We start from the raw sequence: 12,445 nt of genomic DNA on the forward strand, positions 1-12,445 counted from the left end.
AATTACCTGAGAACAGAAAATGATGAAAAGCAAAAAAAAAAAAAAACAAAAAAACAAAACTGGGCGCAAACTCAGCTCATGTCTCATGTTGTGATTTGTTTGATCATTATTGAAAATGTGTTTAAGGCGAAATCACAAACACACACACACAGACACACACACATACATATACACATATACGCGCTCACTCGTGAGCATTCATTTAACAGCATGCCATGCCTAACCGCTATAGAAGGTTTTCAGTCTTCAAGTAATTGTTGTTATAAGTGCATAGGTAGTAGTAGTGGTAGCGACTCAATCGCTAAAAAAGAAAACTATTTGTGTGCGTATATGTGCATGTGTTTGTGTAAAATGAGAGTAAGTTGTGCTTAGCATTTAGCGTTGGCTGGCTGTTACAATACTTTGTATAGATGGCGATGATGATGACAATTTTTTAACTCAGTTTCGAACTCAACGTTTTAAAGCGCACATCGTTTAATCGAAACACTTCACTACAACGGTTCATTTATATGTTGAGAAGTTTTTTTTGTTTTTTTTTTTTCATTTTTGTTTTTATTGAATATTTTGAATTTTCTTTATATTTATTGCTGTTTTAACTTACTTACGTGTACGTACGCACGCCTTGACTTTCCTCAGCATTAATTTTTTTCGAGAATTTTTCATTTTTTTTTTTTCACGAGAACGAAAAAAATAATAAAAAGTGGTTTTGTTTAAATTAAAATAAAATCAAGAAAATTCATGAGTTTATCGAGTACCGGGATTAACGTGGAAAGGAAAAACAAGCGCAACAACCACTGTTTTTTGTTTGTTTTTGAATGTAAGCGAAACTAGTTTGGCCTTTAAAATGTAAAAGCGAAAAAAAGAAAGAAATTTTTACTCAAAAGAATAAAAAATTTCAAAAAAAAAAAAGAAATAAATAAAAATATATATTAAAAAATTTAACAAAATTCGACTAAAAATAAATCTTGCTTTGGACGGCAAACCAAAAAAAAAAAAGAAAAAAAAAAGAAAAGAAACAACAAAACTCTTAATAACTAGTTCAGTATTAACTATGAAAAAACAAGCTCCTTGCTTGTGTATGCGCGTAAGTGTGCGTGTGTCTATTTGCGTATGAATGTTTGCGTAAGAAGCCCACTTTTGTTTTTTTCACTGCAATAATATTTATAATGACGTTGGCGTTATTGCCTTAGCGCGCCTTAGCCCTTTTATCGATTGTGTACCGGTGTCAATGACAATGAAAGGATTGCAGACATTGTGGGGTTTAAGAAGTTTCATAATTGTCTTGGTGCTACTCACGCATACCCCAACCTTTTACGGAGCGGAACGTATACGCAATGGCCGCAATAGCAGCAACGGTCAAGATGAACGTTCATTGCAACGTAAACGCAACAATAATCGTACGCCATCACCGCATCGTCAACGTACCTCAAGTCAACATTTAATAAACTCTTTAACTGTGGCGCAACAGCCAACCAATCACCATCATCATCACATAGAGGACCAGCATACGGAATTTGTCAAAGGAAAGAGTAAGTCATTCTTACGGCTTTTCTTACTTTCTTTGTTTCTTTTTGTTTTTCTTTTTTTCAATAATCTCTTCTCAAAATCCTAATAGATTTACAACGAGAACGCTTGGTAAACAATGGTAAAGCTTCTCGTAAAAATAGTTGTCGCTTAGACAAGGCGTATTATATGCGCGTTTGCCCCTTTATAGTAATACGAACTTATTTGGTATGCGCCATAACACGTCCACATAGTTCACTCTTGTTCGTACGTGCCTAACATGTCAAACATTCTCTGCAAAAAAAAAAAAAAAACAAAAAACAAAAAAGTCTTTTTCCATGCGTATCTAAGTAAGCGGGAACATGTACAAATTCAGTTCTGTTAGTTGACTCGACGACAAGAAAATTAATTTGCATTTTGCTTTTTCAATAATTTTCATTAGAAGAAAGAAAAAAGAAAAAAAAAAGAACTCAAATCTTTCTTAAGAATTCTTTTCAACAAAATAAAATAATGCAAAGAAGCCTCCATCACTCAACTCAGTCTCTTTCGACATGATTGAATGCCTTGTGGAACACACCTTTAAATTGTTTCGTTTTTTCTTTTTATTATTAAATTTAATTTAAAATCATTTCTAGTGCGCGTGTCTTCTTTTTCAAATTTCTTTCTGGTTTAAAGAATTCAAAAAAAAAAAAAGGATCACAATTTTCACGCGTGCTAGCGAAACGAGGCCCAGAAGCACTTATCAGCGAACTTCTAAAGTATGTTTATTAGTTTAATAAGAAGAAGACACTAACTAAGTTGATATAGTTATTACCTCCTGTTAGAGTTAAGATTGAGAAAAGCATTTAGTTTTGGTTAGCACAACATAAATAGTAATAAGTATATAATTAATTGAGCCAACAAGAACCCTATTTGCTTAATATACGACTTTGATTTGCCTTTCTGTTATGTCCGTCTGTCCGTCTGGTAATGTTCTGCCAATGAATATCACGTTCATTAATCTTAAGCTAGGGAACGAGTTTATCGCTGACTTTCATGGATTGGTACAAGATTTAAGATTGAAATATGTCAGCCACTCCGTCTTCTCGGCAATACCTGTACCGTAGCTGTCCAGTTGGTTGAAATCAATGTTACAAAAGCGTTTTTAAGAAGAGCTTCGCTGTACAGATTCGTTTCGGTCACTACCTTCAGTGTCACCGTTCTTCAGCTCGTTTAAGTTAGGTTAAAGAAATGGTTTTAGGGATTATTTCTGCCTACTATCGCCCTGTTTCTGAGGAATCTTTATTTCACTACAACATACTTTGGAAATTTTTTATTGTTATTAATTAGGATAATCGTATCTTAGGCCGGCATAAAATGGTTTATGTCAGTTGCATCATATCGGTCGGTGCGTTCGCTCGGCTTTCCAGCTTTAAGAATATGTAGGTGATTAAAATCAATCCTAGATGTGTCATTATAGTACAGAAATTTCGTTCGATTAATTCACTGTCTTCACAGATTTATTCCAGTCGAACAAAAGCCAAAGTTCATTACAGCTTTGTAGTCTTTGTCGTTTATATAAGAATAAATAAGTAGCGAGCTCGCAAAGAATTTCAAACTAATGTACATAACTACTATATACAAATTACAAGAGAACACTATTGACTGTAGGCATGTGGGTCGACCGTAATACAGAAGCCATTTCTGTACCTTAAAATTGAGATTTTCGCTAAGCTGATCACTCCAACTGTTGCAGTGATTTTTAGATGGTTTTTTTTAAATATTTTGGCTAAGATTTATATCAATATTCGCTAAAAGTTTAAAGTTACATTTTTTTATCTATTGTACGCTATATCCAATTATTTTCACCTCGACCTTTAGTGTTAAACTACAAAATAATTCTCAGTTGCATTTCAATGTGAACGAACGTATGCTTCCCTATAGACAGCTGTACAAGCTATGTGGCGAACGGACAGACAGATTAAACGAGTACTTAGTTGAATAAAATCGATTTAGCATCTTGAAATGATATCGTAGAACTGGAGACTGCTGGATTCAGAATGATTAACCGAATCAATTGAAGCTTGTCCGTCCGTCCTTATGGTTAATTTGCCCATAAATTTTTTGTGTTTGCATTATTTTAAAAGAAACGTTATATAACAAAATTTGAAAATTTCCAAAATTTCTTAACAAAAATGGCTGAGCAATAGTATCTCGGAAAATTTTGGATTGTGGATCGGCCTATTTTTTGCATCGCAAACCTAAACAACCAATCCTACCAATCCAAGTCTTCAATTTTTAATTTTTAGGGCTTTATGATGGGAATTGGTCCACAATAGTTACTTGCCATAAGAAGTTGCGCGACCGTAAGCTCGTTTATAAGCCAAACCCCATGAACTTTTTCTTTAATCTTTAATCTTCCCTCGTATAACATTATACTTCTTAAACGCGTTTTCGACACAGCAGGCTACAATAATAGCGAACATTCTAACAGGGTTGTGATAAGACGCCATTTCAAAAAGTCGAATATGTGTTCCCCTGAACTTGTTTCAATTGCTTTGAGCTTTGAGAATGGCACGGCACAAATTGACCGTATTATACAAGGGCCATCTACATATTTCTATGTAATTATAATAAGCAAAGGAACATACATCATTCTCTATTACTAGATATAGAAGGATCGAAGGACGACCTCTCTTAGGTTTTTTCTTTTACATTTTTATCGGGCCTAATATGCTCTATTTAATCAATAAAAAAAAATTTACGTTGGCACCTTTTCTGCAACTGCTTTTAAAGTAGTAGTATTAACTGTTGTTGTTGTTATTGTCGTTGATATTGTTTTTTCATTTTTGTTGTTCAGTATTTCAAGAGAAAACATTGCATCATTCTTTACTATCAACAAATAAATTGTTTTTCATTTTTCATTTCTTATTTTCATTTCTTTTTTTTTTTTTTGTTATTTCTTATACTTTTTTATTATTTATTGTATTCTGTCTATTATTGACTGTTCTCGTTTTGTTGTTGTTACAAGTAAATACAAACTTATAAGCACATACGCAGGCACACCGATAAATTCTTTTAATTTTAACTTTATCGCATGTAATGCACGCAGTTTATCTTATCTGTTTTGTTGTTTTGTATCTGATGCAGACTTTTTTTATACGTATATGTATTATTTTTTTTATTTTTATTGTTACTATTATCACTGTTTTTTTTTTTTTTTTTTTTTGGGGGTAGAAGCAGAAGTAACTGAAAATTCGTTAGTTTAATTTAACACTTAACCCGTTATAAATGTGCAATGGCTGAACAAGTAAAAAGAAAAGTAGTAAAAACTTCATAGTGAATCACAGTCTGCTATTAAAAACCCTACACCACCCTATAATTATTTGCCTAAGGATCTTTTCAAATAAGTCCTTCCATTCGATTGAATAAGCGGCCGATCCGAACCATTTTCAATGGAGTTTGTTTATGGGCCCAAACAGCTCTATGTAAGGAATTCCATCACAATACGGTCAACAATGCCTATAGGTTGATCATAAGAAACCATGATGGACAGACGGACAGACAATTCTAAATCGTTTCAAACGGTGATTCTGAATAGATCGGTGTATTTCAAGCCTATGCTTATGTATTGCACAACACACTTCTATACTACAAGTGGCGTAGGGTATCAAAAATATTACCTGCAACACGAATTTTATTCACTCTAACTTAAGTACTTGCCAGATAAAATAATTGTGTTCCAACCTCTACGAAGAATTTGTAGCACAAAGCAATTCTATGCAGAAATGTTTCAATTCCCGCTTACCATATTCAATTATATAGTGTCCTAACCACACAAGTGCTGCCAAGTTTTTGCTTTACAAATAGGAAAGATCAGGACAATGATAAACAGAAACAGAAACCATATGTAATTCCTTATACGAAATATTTTCTTAAATCTAAACATTTCCGTAACATTGCTGCGAGAAGGAAGAGTAAAATATCACCGAATATAGGGAAGAAAAATAGACGTAATCCGTTCATATTGTAAAATATAAATCAAAGGCGCTTGTAGTCTATAAAATGTATGATATAAAACTGATAACATCTTTATTATATCTTTTAATGCAAGCAAACTCGGTGAGGCTTCTAATCTAAAACGACAGTAGTCTGTCAAAAAATACATTTTTTATTTAGAATTCTTATCACTTCACGCTTCAGTTATGATATAAATGAACTGAGTTGAATTGAGTTTTGTTAACTTTATTTATTTATTTATTTATTTATTTTTTATTTTATTATTATTATTATTTTTTCTTAACAAATAGTGTTAAACTTAAAGATATGTTACCTTACCGTATGCATTGCAAACTCTTCAACTCCGGCAGGCCGGAGATGGAGTAGAAAAGTGTAAATCTACCAAAAAAAATTACTTCAATTAAACCGTTTTGCCTACCGTAAATCCTTATCAGACGACCTAGTGCTTCATAGGCACCTCCTTTAAATCTAATTTCATCAAAGCAATCAAAAAGAAATGGTAACATGACGTTTTCAAATCTCATTATAGAACTTTATCGCTAAGTAATTGTACTCCTTTTCGCTTGTGGAAAGGATGCGTTTAGATTGTGCGAATATGTCGCACTTGACATAGACATGCATTAAGGATCGATTCAAATTGATTTTAGCCTGTCTTTGCATGTGGCGGTGTGTCTGTCCGTATCCATGGTTGATGTCTGCCAGTGTATCTTCAAGTTCGATGTGCAGGCGCAGTGCTCTGGCCAGGAATTTATTGCTTGCACTAGGCGAATAATTTCATATATCTTCGCGTACAACATCGAATCGATTCTAAATATTAAATTAGCTTAAATAAAAGATTAATGCAACGGATGATGAAGTATTCATTAAAACAGCTCAAATGGCTCAATTAATTTCCGTATCGCTATTAAACTCGGACGATCGAGCAGACATTGTTGTACTTACTCTATCCTTACACTGTCTTTACTCCCTCCTTTCTCCATCCTTACCCTTTTCTTATTCCTTTCCGATTCTAATCTTACTCTATCCTTACTCCACCCACCTTACCCTTCTCTTACCACTTTCCTTCTCTATTCTTACTCTATCGCTGCTCCATCCTTGCTGCTACTTTACTCTATTGTTATTCTAATCTTTCTATCCTCACGCCTTCTCCGCCCTATCTTTAGATAATATCTCATAATTAGATAGTTCCTTGCCCACGCCGTTTACTGATTAACACTGAAAAGTAAATATCTTGAGCCTAAGTAAAGGCCTATGCAATACCTTGCAACCGTTGGTAGCATAAGTGGAAATATAAAAAAATTTTGAATATATAAAATATATAGCTTTAAGGTCCAATTGACAAGCGTAGAGCCCTCATTCGTATAAGAAGTCAATCAAGTAGCGATTATAAGTCGATTGATAAAATAAATGATAGAGGAAATAAATGATCCGACGCTGCATTGATGGCGGGAAATATGCGACATAATTTTACAAAACATTTGTGCAAATACAACAAAACAAAAAAAAATGTTTTCTTTCCAACTGTAGTACATTTACCGTTGTAAATGTTATTTGCATTGTAACTACCTGGAGTTGGAAATTGTTATGCATAAGTACGTGCGCATATGCAAATATATCAGCAAAAAAAAAAAAAAAAACAAAAAATTCCCTTCACTTGAAAAGATAAGCAGTAAACACCATACCATCATCAAAAAATTTTCAATAAAACATTTAACTGACATTTATGTATATCTCGAGCGGATGTGTACAAAGAAAATATGGATTCGTTAGATATGCAAAAAGGAACAAAAAGCTTAAAACTGATCAATAACGAAATTCACCGCTTAACACGTGTAAGCAAACTGCCTCTGAGAGCAAGCTAAAGCAAGAAAAAGCAGCTAAAGCAAGAAAAATATATATAAAAAGCATATGTATACACAAGCGCACATAGAAGCATATCTATATCTTTATAAAAATGTATGCAATTAACGGTAATCAATAAATCAGTGAAAAGAGAAAATGAAGAAAGGGTTTCGGGTTTTTTTACTTCATCTTAATTACTACAATTCAAAGTGGTTTTTATTCGTTACCTACAAGAGACCTGGCTGTGTTTTATAATTAATTTCAACCGCATCTTCAGATGAGCTTGTAAAGATTTAATTTTTTTACGAAATTTAATTTTATTGACGAAAAGAAGTTAATTTATAACAGAAAAAAGCGATTACCGGTTAAGTCTAAAATCGATCTAACAAAGCTCTCTCTGTAGAATTGTTTAACTGTAATTGTTTCTACTGTAATACTAACACAATACTAATAATAATAAATATCAAAAAAAACCTCATTGGCATCTCTGTCGCGCTCTCAACCATTTACCTATACTCACTCATCGATCTGTATATAAATCAATACATTTTATAGATTTTTCCCTCCTTTCAAGTTCATGCAAAGTTTACGTTTTCCGCGTCCTGTTAAGTTTTCTGCCCTCCCTCTAATTTCTTTCTACGCGTTATAAGTTGTCTTTTAAAACCACTACACAGGCACGCGCCAAACTTTAAAATGCATTATTATTACTACTATTATAAATATTATTATACTACTACGATCGTTTTGGTTACTATAGCTTATGGCACATAGTGGTATAACAACATTCCAACGTTACTTTACATATATGCATAACAAAGTATACATAGTTTTGTGTATCTGCTGAAAATACATAAGCGCTTACAGGGTTTTTGTTTCGTATATAGGTTTACAGCTTCACTCTTTCTCTCGCTCTCTATATTTGTTCGCATAGACACATACACACACACACATACAGTAATACATGCATACATATATATATATATATATATATATATATTTACAGATACAGATATGTATATGGATGCATTAGATTTATCTATCTCAACATCTGTGGGCTTTCGAAGAATAAATTCAAATAATAATAAGAAGTATATAAGAAAAGTATTTATTTACAAATGTTTCCTTTCTTTTGAAGATTGAAAGCAGATAGGAAACATCGTGTATATGTCTAAAGTAAAACTTTAGCGGTTACATGATGTATCGTGAATGTGACAAATTGTTTTTATTGTCATTTATTTAAAATAATTTGTAGAAAAAAAATCGACAAATACGGTACATATATACACCTTAAAACGAATCTACGAATATGCGCCCGCCCGTCCGTCAGCTCGAGCCATTTTAGATATATCACATCACTCAAATACTTTCCCGTCTTATACATATATGGCAACAGTGACGACAGATGCATACGTTTTCGGGATAGTATCACAAGCCATTGCACGTACAAACTAATGCTCGAGATGGATTAAATCTAATTTTCCTACGAAAATCAATTAAAAAATCCTAAGGCTCTCACTTATATATGGAACAAGGCGGGTAATCGTTAGCATGCATAATCGCACACAACTCGCAACTTTTTTAGTCTTTCAAACAATTCTTTACATGTTCCACAATGATATCGAAAGGCTTTGCGATTTGAAATTCGCAAACTAGCGTTGATCCTTACGTGATAATATTTTTATATTATAATCATTTTTGCAAATGTAATATAATTGTTGGAAATTGTTTTTTTTTTTTTTTCTTTTTTTTTTTTTTGGTATCCAAGGCTTGCTTTCCATATATCTATTGCTTTAACAGCAATGCTCATCAAGTCTTTTTCCTTTAACGTTTGAAGATATCATATAGTAATTACCGAGTGGGCTTACCAAGCTTAAAATACCGCGGACATACCGTAAAATGTGTTTATTGTCAAGCTATGCAAGGTTCAGAGACGATTTTGCCATGTCTGTCTTTTCTTCTATTCCATCGGCTTGCTTAGTCGTTCACCGATTGAGACATTTTAATATATCTTAATCTTAGTAGAGCTAGATATTGCGGTTATAAAGCTAATGCATATATGCAGCTATATATAATGCATACAAGCAGAGGCGCTTGCTTTCGAATTGGGCGCATTCACAAACTGTTTTGCGTTACTTTCATGAGTATCGGCTTTCATTTATATCATGGCTACGAACTTATCTGCTCTCACATATTAATATTGTAAAGATAGTGCTGTAAGTATAATTATTGCTTTTCTTTGTTTTAATTACCTCTCTTTAAAATCTAGAGAAAATTAATTAGTACTCTAAAGCAGCTTTGTAAGCTGATTGATTATAAAAACTAAATTATTGATAAAATTAAAGGGAAAGTCCAGGAATATAATCAGTACTAGCGTTCCCATTACTCTCACTCTTACGTTCATCCTAATCTCGTTCCTGCGAATGCCGAGAGTCTCAACATCAAAACTTCAAAAATTTCACCTTGTTAATACTATTGGAACGGACCAATTCACCCTAAGAAACCTACTCGTCCAAGTTGAAAATGTTGATAAAATCTCGCTATTAAACCTACATATGCATATATAGGGAATGCAAAAAGCTTTGCAAGACTTTCATAAGACTTATATCCGGAGCTTCTAACTCTATGTAAATCTCAGGAGCACTTCAAGACCAGGCGGACAGACAAGCTTAGAATTACTTTCTGAATCGATCGGTTAAAGAAAGGGTGGGTCTATTTCAGGTCCTTCTGGGTGTTGCATACGTCCGAACAAACTTAATATTCACACATTATGACGGACTTTGCTCGGCTGCGGTGGTTTCTTGTTCCGTTGGAGCTCGAGACAGTTTTCTTTCCATAACGAATCTGTTGTTATAGACGCTTTGCATTCTTCGAAATATTTCAGCCAGAAAGCCTTTGTCTGCCTGGAAAACATATTGAATTGCAATCAGTTTGTTGGCTATAAGGCAATTAAGGATTTATAGTTTTCTTTCTTCATCTAGTGTGGATTTAAACTGAATTATAAATTTCTTTTCCCTATAAAGAAACGAAGAACGTAACCTCTTCAAACTCTTTGAAACATTTACTATGTTTTGACATCATTTACGGCGACTAGTTTAACACTAAAGATTAAAAAATATTCCTATTATATAACATTGCCATGTAGTTTTTGTTACCTCCACTGTGAGCAATAAAGGCATATATATTGTCTTACCAATGATTTTCTATTACTAAAGTTTCTCCTGTAGAATTCACCCTTTTGCAGTTTATTTGCCGGCTAATGCTCATACGCTTTAATAGATAAGCCTTGTAACAACACATCAAATGAAAAATGCGTAGTAAGTCACTTTCAGATTCGCGTTAAATTAATTTTTGGTAGAAAGAAGCTATCATCTTGACTTTCTTCTGTATCTTTGCTCCTAAAACGAGCTATAAATTGAATTCGCTTATTTTTGCCGCGTAATTGCGAAGAAATACGGATTTTATTTCCATCCAAAGTAATAAATATCTAAAATGTTAAGACGTAAATGATATGAAGATTTCGTGTTAATTGTTTCTCAAGACAATAAATACGACTACTTGATAAGAGAGTTTTTTATATCCAAAAGAATTCAAGTAAAACAATTAATTACAAAAATCTATCCAACTTATATGCGAATGATTTTAGTACAATTTGCTCAATTAAACAATTGATAAAATCTTTTAACATTTAGACGAAAAATGTTTCAATTATGCAAAGAATAAATTATGTTTGGTTAAGCGGACTTTGTATTCAATTAGCATTTACAAGCGATTGTAAGTAATCGCAAGTCCCGACTTGCTGCACTTGCTAATATAAAATCGAGAAGCCGAAACCATTTTTAATTTTCTCAGAGACATAAGAGATCTTTTAGAGATTTTAATTCAGCAATTTTTAGCTTAATTTTTTTGAAATTTTCAAGTCAGCAAAGGTTAAACCAGCTTCAAGTTAGTCAGGTTAAACCAGCTTCAAGTAAATATATTACGCCTAAAGCACTCTATCCAGCATTTTAAATTCCAATCCAGCAATGATGAAATTAACTTTAAATAAATAAAATGGTATTCAGGTCCTAAACTTTCCGTTCGGGAGAACAATTAACTTCCTACGACCTCTGATTGGCTAACGGCTTTTGAAATTTCAATGCAGCAAAAGGAAATTAACTTTGAACCACAAGTAAAGCGGTCTCCGATTGTAGTCAGGTATTAAATTTTCAACTCAGAGGAAGAGGATTTACAGTTGCAAGTAGATCAACTTGTGGCAATATGAACTGTGATCTATAGACAAGTTTTAAATTTTCAATGTTCCAATGGGAACATCGAGTTCAAGTAAATCTTAATCTTTTAGGAATATTCAGCTGTTAAAATTCCAATGCAGCAAAGATGAAATTAATTTCAAACGAAAACATAATGACAAATTTGGCTCTTCTCCATATTCAGCTACTGTCAATTAAGCAAACTAGCTTCAAATACGTAACGCAGTCTTAAACATTTTAATGTTTTAAGATTATAGATAAGCTTGTCCCATGTACTGCTCTTAGCCCTAAAATACAGCCCTTAAGTGAAGAGGACGTTAGCTTGTAGTTTATCCATAAAGTCCCTTATAAATCCCTATTAAGCAAAGAGAGTGTTAACCAGTCCCTTGTGCTTATACTCCCTCGTAAGAAGTGCCCATTAACCAAAGAGAATATTAACTGTAAATAAATAGATGTCCTTTATATATGTTCAGCTCTTGAAATTTAAATTCAGCAACGAGGAAATTAAGTTTAAATAAAAAATTTACAGATAAAGCTGCGGAAAATCAGATTCGATATTTACTATATAAAATTATTAACAGATGAGAACGCAGTGTCATCAGCTAAACTAAAGCTTATGTCAGGCAATTCAAGATTTAAAACGCAACGCTAACAGTGTAAGTTTTGTTTCATGACAAAGAAAAAAGATTTTATATTAATTTCTCTTTAAGCCTAGAAATTCCGCATCTAGCGTCTAAATTACTTTGATTATTTGCTGCATTATTATTAACATTGAAAATGTGAAAATATTTCAATAGAGTCAGCGCTTGGAACGAATATATTCATTTTCTTCTTCTTTTTCTGCCTTTTTTTTT

The 12,445-nt window shown here is 32.9% G+C and overlaps 1 protein-coding gene across 2 annotated transcripts in view; it reads left to right on the top strand.

Moving 5' to 3' along the window:
- The window catches only part of LOC119636171 (epidermal growth factor receptor), a 104,705-nt gene that overhangs the window by 72,195 nt on the left and 20,065 nt on the right, over positions 1–12,445 (top strand). The window contains exon 1 of one of the 2 annotated variants that reach the window (XM_038031358.1): positions 940–1,529. The exons of the other annotated variant lie outside the window; for it this stretch is intronic. Within the exon in view, the coding sequence (XP_037887286.1) occupies positions 1,229–1,529 (301 nt within the window). The 5' untranslated portion in view covers positions 940–1,228. Of the gene's footprint in view, positions 1–939; positions 1,530–12,445 lie in introns of those variants that run through there. 2 annotated transcript variants of the gene reach the window in all.

This window comes from Glossina fuscipes, unplaced genomic scaffold (genome assembly GCF_014805625.2).
Source record: "Glossina fuscipes isolate IAEA_lab_2018 unplaced genomic scaffold, Yale_Gfus_2 28, whole genome shotgun sequence".
Taxonomy (NCBI): domain Eukaryota; kingdom Metazoa; phylum Arthropoda; class Insecta; order Diptera; family Glossinidae; genus Glossina; species Glossina fuscipes.